The sequence below is a fragment of the Tenrec ecaudatus genome, chromosome 8, assembly GCF_050624435.1.
Source record: "Tenrec ecaudatus isolate mTenEca1 chromosome 8, mTenEca1.hap1, whole genome shotgun sequence".
Taxonomy (NCBI): domain Eukaryota; kingdom Metazoa; phylum Chordata; class Mammalia; order Afrosoricida; family Tenrecidae; genus Tenrec; species Tenrec ecaudatus.
This window is the reverse complement of record NC_134537.1, coordinates 143351355-143363724: the sequence shown is the minus strand read 5'-3', so window position 1 is coordinate 143363724 and position 12370 is coordinate 143351355. Positions and strand designations below refer to the sequence as shown.

Genomic DNA, 12370 nt, shown 5'->3' with positions numbered 1-12370 from the left:
CTGGCTGGAATGCAAGTTGCTGTAACCACCACGGAGGGCGATTTGGCAGGATTAGTTAGACTTTACAGAACATTTGTATTTTCCCCAGCAACTCATCTTCTGGGTCTTTTAATCCGTGGCTAACAGCCCGATAACTTAGAAATGAAGTGTCTGTCGGAGATTATTCCATGTGACATTATTTGAAATGGCTGAAGATTATAAACAACCTAAAGGCCCATCAGACTAATGAATGAATGAAGTAAGTTCCTATATGTACGATCTATAAGGTTTATTTGGACGCAAAAACAGAATCAAAGGCCCAATTAACGAAGTTTTAGAAGCAGGCTTTATTGAGAAGCTTGCGGGCGGGTATTGAGCTATTGAAGTCATGCGGGGGGTGGGGGGGAACCCTGGCGGCGTTTTTATGCCCACTGCTGGCAGGCACAGCTGGGGAGGATCTGCGCACACAGGTGCTTCAGAAGGGAGAAGGTCGTTAATCTTATCTCTGTGTCAGGGATGGGTGGAGTGATCATATCTTCAGAAAACATTCTGGCTTTGGGACCAGCTGGTTCCAGGAATTTGGGGTTGAGCAGGGGAGGGGAGGTCGGTTAGGGGTCAGTCTTGAGGGATAAGATGGAGGTGCAGGACTCAAAATGGAGTCTGTTGTGCCAAGACCGTACACATCCATCTGACTGGGAAGCAGTATAGCCAGAGTGCTCCTTAGAGGCAAGGATGGCAAGACTTGACCTCATGCACTGTGGGCACGTGGTCAGGAGAGACCAGTCCCTGGAGAAGGACACCATTCTGGGTAAAGCAGAGGGGAAGCGAAAGAGAGGAAGACCCTCCAGGAGATGGACTGACACGTGGCTGCAACAACAGGCTCAGATAGGAACCCTTGTGAGGCTGGCGCAGGACCGGGCGGTGTTTCCTTCTGCTGGGCATAGGCACAACCAATAAGTATATCCATAATGGATACTATGTATCTGTTAAGAACAAAAGATGTCCCTTATGTGTTTATATGGGACGGTCTCTAAGTTTATTGGTGTGTGAAGAGAAGCCAAAGCCCAGAACTATGCGTGTGATACGTATGGTGTCAGGGATGTAAAACGGTATGCACATTGACATGCATGTGAATACACCTGCTTGTATGCCTATGTTTAGAAACAACGTGTATTTGCATGTGTATACATCGCATTTCTTTGGAAGGCTGTATTAAACACTGACTATATTGGTTTGCCTGTGGGAGGTGAGCCGAAGAATTGTGGGGCAGGAATGGGTGGGGGGCGTTTCACACTGAAATATTAAAATGTAACTTGTCCTCCTATTTACAACAATACCGATGATGAGTCAGATTTCTGAAGCTCAAGCGAATGAACAGCTGTGAGCCCAGATGAAGAAACAGCATTGTCCTTGTTCTGAAGCCCCCTGGGATCTCTCCCTGGCTCCCCCCGAACGCCCCCTGCCCCCACCCTTCCCTCCCTTGTGTCCACGTGCCCCTCTGTAGCTGCAGGTTCACTTTGCCAGTGTCTTCTCCTCTGTGCTCCTCCTCCTCCTCCCCCTCCTCCTCCCCGCTGTGTACCTCCAACCCTGAGCTCCCTTGGCACCTCTCTCCAGGTGGCCCCTCTGGTCTCTGTCCCCACCGCAGGACCAGTCGAGTGTGGCGGTGGGTCTGCAGTCAGAGAAGTTCTCCCTGGAGGCAGGGAAGAAGGAAAACGTTCCCGAAGGGGAGCAGGAGGAGAAGGAGCCCCCACCGTCACCCAGGCTCATCCACCCCAATGACGTCCTCAAGGTGCTGGAAGCCTTCGTCATGGGTCTGAACAGGCCCAGGTACGGGGCTCAGTGACTCCTGGGAGGGAGGGTGAGCGGCTCCCTGGCACCGGGCCGCCGCAGCAGTGCTTTGTGTTGTCCCTTTGTCACTCACACACTCCTGGTTCACGCCCTCAGCACACACTGGCTGAGGTCCGCACCTGCAGCCACTGCCCCAGGCTGCAAAGGGCCCGAGGTGCGCAGAGCAGGATGTGGCCATGGTGTCGGCCACGCACGGGCAGGGGATGGCAGAGGAGCCAGCTGCTGTTAGGTAGAAGGAGTGGGGAGAGGGCCTGACATCAGGGGAAGGGAGTCACAACCGAGTAGGGTGGCCCAAGCAGCAGGGACCTGGGTGGCGGGGGCTCCAGGGCAGACCTTGGGGAGCCCTGCAGGATGTGCCACAGATCCTGGTCTGTCCCTGTGACTTGATAAGCAATCGGGTTGGGGTGCAGGGTGGACCTGCATTTCAGGAATGTCAGGCAGGCTCAGGCAGGGTTGATGCTGGAAGCAGGCAGAGCAAGCAGGAGCCTCCCCGGTTGGGAGCAGGGCTGTCTTAGACGGATGGGGAGGAGGGACGAGGGCTGAGAACCATTGTGTCTGTCTTGGGTGAAGGAAACAAGGTACACACTGGTGGTGCACTCACCAGTGAATGATAAGGTCAGTGGTTTGAACTTCCCCCTCGTTGCTCTGCAGGGAAGAGATGAGGCAGTCTGTTTCCCTAAAGGTGGCAGCCTTGGAAAGCCTGGGGGGTGGGGCGGGTGCCGTTCTACTCTGTCCCACATCGTGGCCAGGGGTGGGACTGACTCGAGGGCAGTGGGTGGGGTGAATGAGTGGGAAGGCCCCGGAGGAAAGCTGACTGGGAGTGGGGTGGGTGGAAGGGCAGCTATGCTGTCACAGAAGTGACTCAATTCCCAATGTCAGAGTTGATGACAGTGTACAGGCAAGACCTTGGTGCCACAATGGCTGCGCGTGGGGTGGCTTACCCTAAGGTCAGCAGTTTGAAACCACTAGCAGCCCCGAGGGAGAGAGATGAGGCTTTTTACTCGTATTGGGAGTCACGGTCTTGGAAACCCCCAGGGACAGTTCTGCCCTGTCCTGCAGGGCCGCTGTGCATCCAGGTGGACTCTGTGGCAGTGAGTTTGGTTTTGAGAGTCATGTGTGGCTTCTGAGGTGCTCTGCCTTCAGCGGCTTGTCTCGAGCCTGTAGCGGAGTGGAGTGGTGACAGGTAGGGGTCCTGGGAGCGGCAGGGGTATGGGCACGCCCAGGGCGGATGATGACACCACGGGCTCTTGTCTTCAGGGACACTGGCATGCCACTGAAGGTGTGGAAGGAAGTGCGAGACAACTCCAAGGACTCGGAGTACTGGGAGGCCCTGGCCCAGGTGCTCCCGGTCTCCAGGCAGAACCTCTGGGACGCGCTGTACACGGCCTTGGAGAAGTATCAGTGAGTGCTGTGTCCTGAGGCCCTTGGGGAGTGGGGGTGGGAGGGACCCGCTGGACTCACCCATCCCCGGGTGCCGCGAAAGAAAGACCTGCTGATCGGTATCCCTAAAGACCACAAGTAACCCTTAGGGAGCAGTTCTATCCCCTGACACGCAGGGCCTCATGAGTCGAATGAACTTGAAGACCATGCGTTTAATGTTGTTGGTTGGTTAGCTGGTGTGCGTGCGTGTGCCCAGAGAAGGAGGGAGCCTGAGGGGCTAGAGGGGGAGGCTCCTCCTCAGGGTGGCCACCTTGGTGGCCCCCTAGGAGATCTGGGAGGGGCACTGCTTTTGGCTGAGAGGACAGGGCCTGCCCCCGCCCAGCTCTGTCTGAGAGTTGTTCAATGAAGCTTCGGGAAGGTGCGTGAGCTTCTGGCTCCTCAAACTCCCCCCCCCCCCGCCCCAATCTCAGGCAGAGGCTGGAGGACTCAGCCTCTAACTGGGTTTCTGCCCCCAGCCTGATCCTGACTGAGAGGGCCAAGCTGCTGGTGGAGAACAGCTCTCTGGAACAGCAGAACACGGAGCTCCAGATGCTGCTGCAACAGTATCTAGGCTCCAAGGTGGGTGCAGGGACCCTCTAACACAGGCAGGAGGCACAGGGAGGGGTTGGTGGGCAGTGAGGAACCTCTCCCCAATCAGAGACAGATGAGCTTTGCCGTGTGAGGACCAAAATGGACAGTCAGGCCTCAGGTCGGTGCAGACCTTCTGGCCAGGGCCGGACATCACTGGCTGTCTCCTCCAGGGCCCTGGGCGCTGATGCCCACGGGCAGTGGGGTCAGCAGTCATTCCCAGAGCCCCACACATGCATTCTCTTCCCGGACCTTCACTGCGGCCACCCTGTGGGGGTGCTGGGGCAGACCTTAGTGATTGCCCACTTCAAAGAGCACCATGACTCAGAAAACTCTGGGCTGCCCAGGTGTGCTGGCATGAGGAGAGGGGCTCCATCAGGCCTGCTGTCCCTTGACCCTCCCATGACAGGGTCATCCCAGGAAGGACCCTCCCTGTGGCAGGTCCCCTGGGCCCCGTAAGCTGAGAGAGAGCTCCTGCCCTCTCTGCCCCACGGGAGGGTCCTTCTACCACCCCGTGCTCCGCTCCACTCTGCTGTGGTGGGGTTCTCACGGACATTAGGGCCATGGCCACAAGGGCTGTGATACCTGATTGAGCATGGCGCTCAGCTGTGTGAGAGGTGACAGGCCGGCCACAGTCCACATACAGGGGCTGGGAAGGTCTCAGGGCCTGGGCCACATCCGAAACGGAACCTGGTGGGCATGGGCGTGGAGATGGCCTCTTGGCCTATGAGGACTCAGACATGTGGAGACAGTTTGGCCCATGCGCCCACCACTACCCTGTGTACAAAAGGATGGGAGGTGGACGTCAGGGTGGGCTGGCCAGGCCCTTGATTAGGGGAGAAGCAAGGGTCTAGGAAGCTGAGTTGGAGGACGGCCGACCACGGTGCCTGCAGTGAGCCCTGTGGATCAGAAGCTAAAGGCGGCCGGGGCTTGTCTTGTTGGGAGGCTGACTCGGGGCTCCACAGACCTTTCGGCCTGGGTGCAGAAATGTGTTCAGGGACTTGGGGACCCGAGTGAGAGCCAGTATCTACACCTGACCCCACAGAGGTCATGGGCAGTGGCCTGGAAGAAAATCTAAACGAGCACCGTTCTTTCTTTTCCAGATAAACTCTCAACTGCAGGTCCCTCCCACCCAGGTGTTCCGGGTACCCAACAAAGGGAGCTAGGTCTGAAGGCGGACGTGTCTGCGCCCACAGGTGTGGATACCGGCCGGCACGGGCACAGGCTGCCCATGGCTGTGCCGTGGATCCAGTCTGTCACAATGTTGGGATTAAAGCCCTGAAACTCCTTAAGCTCTCTGATGTGTAATCTCTGTCATCTCCCAGGAGACCCAGGCTCTTCCTCTGCCAGGAGGGGACTCTGGGAGAGAAGGAGGTGAGCGTTGAGGGCGTCAGGAGCCTGGTATAGTGGGGCCGACTCATAGGGATGCTAGCCACAAGGTTGGTGGTTCAAGCCCACTCACTGCTCCTCTGAAGGGTTATAGTCTCACAGGGTTAGTTCTACGCTGTCTTGCCGGATCACTATGAGTTGGAATAGACTCGATGGCAGTAGGTGTTTTGTTGTTGTTGTTTTTAGGGGTGTGGCATTTGCTTTCCCTGGGTGGAGGCTGCAGCTCTTGGGCATCTGGGGGATGATTTTGGTCCCAGAGGAAACCCCAGGCCCCAGTGTGCACCCATGGGGAGGGCCATCCCAGGTTCTCCCTGTGGGTGGCCACAGTGGGAGAGCTACAGGGGCAGATGGTGCTGAGTTACCCACTGTGCGGTGCCATGGAACCCCAACCCTGGGGCTCGCCCTCCACTTGGGCTATGTAGACTTCAGCTCTGTGTTTGAGTCCTTTTATTAAGAGACAAATCACACTCTAGAAAGGAAAAACAGCTGACAGGAACCCAGCTCGGGCAGGCAGGGCGCACTATAGAGACAAACTCTTGGGGCCAAGAGGGGGCTGGCAGGGTGGGCTCAGCAGGGCTGTGGGGCGGGGCCTGTGTCCACTCCCACTCTGCTCCTCCTCAGGCCTGTGGGCAGAGGGGGCCTGGTCCCGGGCCCGGTGCATACAGACTCGCTGCAGGGGCAGCCCGGGTGAGGCAGTGGGCAGGAGCAGCCGCCAGCAGGCTCTATGGTTGGAACACAGAGCGCTCCTCTGCTCTCCTCACTAGGTGGTAGGTACGCTCTGCTTGCTCACCCTGGGAACGCTCTGGACACTGCCAGCAAAGTCCAGAAGGCCTGGGGGTGGTCTGGAGCAGCAGTTTCTGCAGTCAGGGCCAGAAGGAGGGTCACACCTTGGCAAGGTGGCCTCAGAGGGAACCGTTCCACCTCCACCCTTCCCATTGCCCCACGGACAGGGCAGGAGGGTGGGCAGTGGCAGGTTCAGGGTGGCAAGGGGCTGCGTTTGGGCTTCACCAGTCCAGCGAGCATGGGGTTGGCTCTTGGGAGCTTGAGACTAGAGGGTGGACAGAGGGCCCCTCGGGACCCCCAGGGGAGGTGTGGGGGCAATAGTCCAAGCCATAGCAAGTGCAAATGCAGCAGTTCCTCGCCACCCCCCCCCTGCCCCAGGCGCTGTGGGGAGGAGGAGTCTCAGGCCCCCAGAAGCTTCTTGACCATGTAGCCAGGAAGGCTATAGAAAAAGAGAGCCAGCATGAGTAGTCCGAGCAGGGCCAGCACGATCTTGATGATGAGCCACTTGTAGCGGGTGCAGATGAGGTACTTGATGGACTTGAGCGGGTTGAGGAACCAGACGAAGGCTGTGTCGGGCCGGCTGCGGGCAGGAGGAGCAGCAATCAGGCGCCACCTCCCAGGGCAGCCTCTCCCCTCCGCCCACCCTCCGGCACACCAAGGATCCCTGTCAGCGCCCAGGTGCCTAGTGGTGAGTGCCAAGGCCAGGACACAAGCCCACTTGTCAGCCTCAGGCTGGCAGGTTAGGAAGCCCACCCTCTGTGCAGGGCACCCACTCCTCTCATCGCCTCCCTAAGGCCCGGCAACAGATTGGGAAGGTGGCCATCTTCGGCCTCTGGCTGGGTGCGGGCAGTGATGGGTGCCCGCTCCCGCAGAGGCAGCCTATGAGCTGCAGGCCCTTCTGATTACTAGAAAGATCCTCTGCGTGGTGCCTGATGGCCCGTGGTCTGGCCCACCGAGTGGAGCCTTGAGTCCTGGAGCCCTTGGGGTCCCCAGTGTGTATTCGGAGCTGTGGTGTGAGGGGCTCCCGGTATTTCTAAGTCTTTCCCTTTCTCTGAGCACAAGCGCCGCTGCCAAGGGCCCCAGGAGTCTGAGAGGGGTGTGTGCCAGCCTCCCTAGGCTGCCTTTCCCCTGGGCATGGGTAGCGGTGCGATTTCTGCACAGCCTCCCTGACAAACAGTTCTATGCGCTGGGCTTTCTGCCTGTGTTGCACAAAACACAGACTTTTTAAACTTCAGGATAGAAAATAACCAACCCCCCAAACTAAACCAAACTCACTGCCATTGAGTCGATGCTGAGTCATAGTAAGTCTACAGGACAAGGCAGAACTGCCCCTGTGGGTTTCTGAGGCCATAACTGTTTATGGGAGTACAAAGCCGCATCTTTCTCCCTCTGGAGCAGCTGGTGGTTTTGACCTGCTGACCTTGCAGTTAGCAGCCTAAGGCATAGCCGCTACACTACCAGGGCTCAGAATAGAAAGTAGAAGTATTAAATTTGTCTTTTCAACTTCTTCCCCACCAGTTCTTCGAGAACAGGGGCAGTGTGGAGCCAGGGCTGCCAAGCGTGGGTGCAGGGGATGGGCACCTGGCTTCTCATTCTTGAGCCTCAGTTTACTCACTTATGAACTCCCTCCTGGGGTAGGTGAAAGGTTAAGTGAACAGAGCATGCCCGTGCACTCAGTGCTGGACAGGGGTGGCACTTGGGGAGGAAGGCCGCGGCTAAGGACTGCCCGGCTAATGCCAGGCATAGCAGTTCCCTCCCGGCCTCTCAAATCCAGGCCTGGTGATGGGGCTTGGCTCTCCCATAGGGGGAGGACGTGGTGTAGCCAGACTCCTGTCCTAGCTTTACCCTAATTTGCGGGGTGACATTGGGAAAGTTACGTCACCTGTCTGTCTGGCCTTCTCTGTAAATATGCAAAACTGTCATGACCAGTTCTGAGCCCATCATCCTATTTAGAAAGCTGGACAGTCACAGTAAGTACGTGCTTGTGTGTATGTGTGTACTACGGGTGTGTGCGAGTGTGTGTGTGTGAATGCTTATGTGTGTGAATGCGTATATGTGTAAGTGTGAGCATGTGTGAACATGTATGTGGGTATAACCATGTGTGTGAAAGTCTGTGTGTGTGAATGTGGGAGTGTGTGAATGTGTGTTTGTGTGTGAGTGTGGGTGTGCTGCACGTGCACGTGTGTACCCCACATGCTCCCAAGCTCCTGAGCAGCCTCTTGGCCAGGTCGCCCGGCACCAAGCAGCAGTGGGTCTCAACCTTCCTAATGCCAAGACCCTTTCATACAGTTCCTCGTTGTGGCAACCCCCCAACCATAAAATTATTTTCTTTGCTGCTTTTATCACTGTCATTTTGTTAACTGTGATGAATTGGGTGGCCCCTGTGAAAGGGTCGTTCGCCCCCCAAAGGGGTCGCGACCCCCAGGTTGAGAACCGCTGGCGTAGAGGCAGAGGGCGGGCAGCTGCTGCAGCAGCAGTCTGAGCAGCAGCCAGCAGCACGTGGGCCACGCAAAGTAGCGGCCCACTTGAGAGGGTTCAAGAACCAGCTGAAGCTGGTGTTGGATGGCTGCAGCAGCCGGAGGGGCAGAGGCGCAAGGAGAAAGGACAGAGGGCACACGGATGCAGAACCCAGGTGTGGAGAGGGGTCCGGCCCTGCATGCTCAGATGGCCCACACTCACCCCTGAGCAGGCTCTTCAGAGGGGGGTGGGGTGGGGTCTGGGCTGGGGAAGGGAGGAGAAAGAGGAGGAGGAGCCCTTTCCGTGAAGCTGTGGCCCAGGAAGTGACCAAAGGGACAGAGGCACCAGGAGAGCCCTGAGGCCGCTGGAGGCCCTCGTTCAGCCAGACCCCTCCTCCATAGGCTGCCCCTTGAAGGCCCAGGCAGGGCACTCACTTGGGCTTCTCTAGAGGGTCGGGCTCGCCTCGGGCCAGGCCCACTGGGTTCTTCTCTGCCTCCTCGGCTGTCAGGAGGTGCAGCTCTGCCTCCACTTTGCCCTGCAGAGAGCGGGCAGCAAGGTCCCAGTGCCCACGCCTGGTGTCACTCCAGCCTGCCCCAGCCCCGCCCCCTCCAGGAGGAGGCAGTGGCCCACCGTGAGCTCAAACTCGTCATTTTCATTCCGGGCCAGGAGGGGCCACCAGCCCTTGACGCGCTTCTGCTTGAAGATGGAAACCAGGGGCACGTCCACCTCCCCGGTGGCCATCTCCAGGGAACACTGCTTGGCGGTCTTGGCGCCCCGAGGGAAGCGGTTCAGGTCCAGCTCGATGGCCCCTGTGCGAGCTCAGGGTCAGTTCCGGGCTGACAGTGGCAGGCGGGGCTCCTTGGCTCCAGCTCACCCTAGTGTTCTGGCTGACCCTTCAGACTGGGAGGTGGGTACCTTCCCAGTGGCTGCCACCCCCTCTCCCCTGTCACTGTGCCACGATGCTGCATAACCCCGCCTGTCCCACAAGCTTGGCCCAGATGCAAATACGAGTTAGAAGGGAAAGGCAGATTTGACCTCAGGAGAAGCTGAGGTCCAGGGGTGCCTGACTCACTCAGGCCGCAGTAGCACCCCTTCCTCGAAGCCCCCAAGGGTCCCGCGGAATCTGCTCTGGGCTTGTCTAGGTGGGTCCTTGAGGTGGGGAGCCGCTGTGACCCTTCTGGGTTCCAGGGTAGGCTCACCTGGCCCTTCCTTCTCCCTCGCCCCTCCTTGCACCCCACCCAGCGCGGCCCACGCTGCTTGACTCTGCACCCAGGAAGTCGTCCGCGGAGAAGTGGTCCGCATCCCAGATCTGCAGGGTGAGCCGCGCGGGGATCTTGTACTCCGTCTCGTCCCAGGAGAACACGGACTCCTTCTTGGAGATGACGATCTTCTCCTCCGCCGCCAGGTAGTCGAAGGGGAACAGGTAGCGCCAGTTGAAGTTCCCCTCGCCAGTGAGCGAGTGGTAGTGGACATCCGTGTCCTGCTTGTCCTCCTGTTGGCCCTTCAGCCACCTGTGAGCACCACTGCTTCAGACCTAGGGTGACACCCGCAGCACCCCTGCCCACCCCAGTTCTCTTTCTTTTTCCCTTCCCTGCTTTTCTGACTCTCAGGAGGTGGACTCACCCTGCTCAGCCCCGTCCCTGCTGAGCCCGCCCAGGAAGTGGACCCACCCCACTTAGCCCCTCCCAGGAGGCGGACCTGCCCCACTTAACTCCTCCCAGGTGGCAGGTTCACCTCACTTAGCCCTGCCCAGGAGGTGGACCTGCCCCTGTGTAGGCCAGCCCTACCCAGAGGCCCCTCACCCACCCCCGCACAAAGATGTCACTGGACTTCTCCCCGGTGAAGAAGTCGTCATCCTCCAGGACCACCTCGTCCGTGTTCCACACGATGACCCGTAGCTCGTACCTGGGCAGGGGAGAAGGGGGCTGGAGAGGAGATGACAGCGGGCTGAGTCTGGGGCAGCTGGGCTGTTTGGGGTGGAGAGAGCAAGTGGTCCAAGGGAAGTCTCGGTCCAGTGGGGCCCTGAGGTGAGCGAGAAGGTCAGTCCCCGTGGCCGTCTGGGCTGACCACCATGACGCCTCCAGCACACGTGGGCAAGGAAGTTGACTCAGTGGTTTGGCACTGAATTCTGGGCAGCCGCAGGGTCAGGGAGTGGGAGAGGGCTGGCTGCGGGGCTGGCTGAAATGAGGTTCAGGAGCAAGTTTCCTCCTGGGTCCTGAAGCTGTGGAGGGCTGTGGAATCTAGCTTCTGTCCTTGTCCCCAAAGGGATTTTCCCTTCCAGGTTTAATAGTAATGTAGATGAGCTAGTGACACCTCAACAGCAAGGAGCAAGGTGGGCCCATCCACAGAAAACAGGACCTGCTCTGCTCTCCATCAGGATTGAAGTCCTAAACGGCAGCTGGGAGCGACCCAAGGGGCGGGGTGACCTCTAGTGGCAGGCTTCGGAACAGCCCACGTGGCCTCAGCATAGAAGAATCCCTCTAGGTGAATGCTAGCTCAACCTGGCCGGCTAAATTGCAGGGCACAGCGAAAAAGGAAAATCTCTCTGGGCAAGATGAACGGGTCCCCCAGGAAAGGAGTGGTGGGCCCCAGGAGCTCACTTCTTGGGCTTCCGGGGGGAGATGTCCAGGGGTGTCCCGGGGGCCGGCATATCCATGGGGAACATGTCCACCCACAGCTCCAGGCGACCCTGAGGGCGAAGTGGTGGAGGGGCAGGACTGCCCACAGGTTCCTTGCCTGCACCCCAGAAAGGTCAGCTCTCCACCCCCTCCCACCCTTGGTCCTGACACAGACCCATCTCAACAGTTTCCATCCTTGGATGCTAGAGTTAGATGATGTCACCCAGAGCCAATCACAGCTTCTGAGGGAGACAGACAATCCAGACAGCCCTGAACTGATGTCATTCCCACTCAAATCAAAAGACACATGCCCCACGGGCCACGGGCCAGGCTCTAGGGGGCTCACTGCAGGGCATACCAAAGAGCCCCAGGCCCAGCCAGGCCAGCGTCACCTGTTCAATGCCCGGCTTGTCAGGGTTGAGCAGCGGCCGAGTCTCCACGTGCTCAGGCACCAGGCGGCAGCCCACCCGGGGGATGTCTTCCCAGTGTCTCAGGGCACACAGCGACACGTGCTCCTCCGTGGGCTTCCTCTGACCTGCGGGCCGTGGGGTCAGCATGTGCACGGGGCTCCACAGAGCCCACCACTTGGGGAGCTGGTGGGGGCGCAGGGAATGTCTGTGTTTGGGGAACCTGACCACTGGGCTGTGAGAGGGGTCCTGCAGGGAGACCCACTTGCAGTCCCAGCACGAGGCCCCTACCACGGGGACATCCGGATTCTCTGGGAACTTCCAGGTGTGGGGAGAGGGTTGGGGCCACACAGACCTGGGCCCACAGCCTCGCTCTGCCCCTAAGGAGCCAGAGGGAGCCAGGAGGCTGCAGGCAGTTGGGGTGAGCAGACTGAAGTGGGGGCCCTGAGGAATTAATGTAAAACAGAGGGTCACCAACACTCCTGCTCAGGCTAAGGAGTCTCCAGTCAGACCTCAATGTCCCCCCGACCCCCACCCCAAGAGAATGTGGGCACAGGACCTACCACATCCACCTACCCCCTTGGCCTCCAAATCCCCGAGACCCGTTACCGTTCTCATCCTCAATCTCCGAGGGTCCCGTGAAGACACGGTTGGCCACCTTAACTCTCCCGGGGGGCCCAAAGTGCGGGCCGTCCACTTTGCCCTCCTTGCAGAGCCGGGTCAGGATCTGGCTCGGTGTCATGGGGTCCCGCCAGATATTGTAGCCATGTCTGAAGGAGAGGAGCCCAGGGTGGCCCTGCGCTCAAGCTGATGCCCCCCACCAGCAACCGGGTCCCACCCTGGGCCCCAGGCTCCGTAGACAAGGCTGCTGAGGCAGGCCCT

The 12370-nt window shown here is 59.0% G+C and overlaps 2 protein-coding genes across 4 annotated transcripts in view; one reads left to right on the top strand and one right to left on the bottom strand.

The window, feature by feature from the left end:
* Positions 1 to 5126, top strand: part of DRC1 (dynein regulatory complex subunit 1) — a 56538-nt gene extending 51412 nt beyond the window's left edge. Inside the window, exons 14-17 of the mRNA XM_075555809.1 lie at positions 1625 to 1806; positions 3085 to 3228; positions 3723 to 3825; positions 4938 to 5126. Of these exons, the coding sequence (XP_075411924.1) occupies positions 1625 to 1806; positions 3085 to 3228; positions 3723 to 3825; positions 4938 to 5000 (492 nt within the window). The 3' untranslated portion in view covers positions 5001 to 5126. The remainder of the gene's footprint in view (positions 1 to 1624; positions 1807 to 3084; positions 3229 to 3722; positions 3826 to 4937) is intronic.
* Positions 5127 to 6405: 1279 nt separating this feature from the next.
* The window catches only part of OTOF (otoferlin), a 110845-nt gene continuing 104880 nt past the window's right edge, over positions 6406 to 12370 (bottom strand). For all 3 annotated transcript variants that reach the window (XM_075555807.1, XM_075555806.1, XM_075555808.1), the window contains 8 exons: positions 12098 to 12258; positions 11474 to 11616; positions 11064 to 11152; positions 10270 to 10368; positions 9733 to 9974; positions 9094 to 9272; positions 8898 to 8998; positions 6406 to 6586 (listed from right to left, as the gene is read on the bottom strand). In XM_075555807.1, coding sequence (XP_075411922.1) covers positions 6406 to 6586; positions 8898 to 8998; positions 9094 to 9272; positions 9733 to 9974; positions 10270 to 10368; positions 11064 to 11152; positions 11474 to 11616; positions 12098 to 12258 — 1195 coding nt within the window. The remainder of the gene's footprint in view (positions 6587 to 8897; positions 8999 to 9093; positions 9273 to 9732; positions 9975 to 10269; positions 10369 to 11063; positions 11153 to 11473; positions 11617 to 12097; positions 12259 to 12370) is intronic.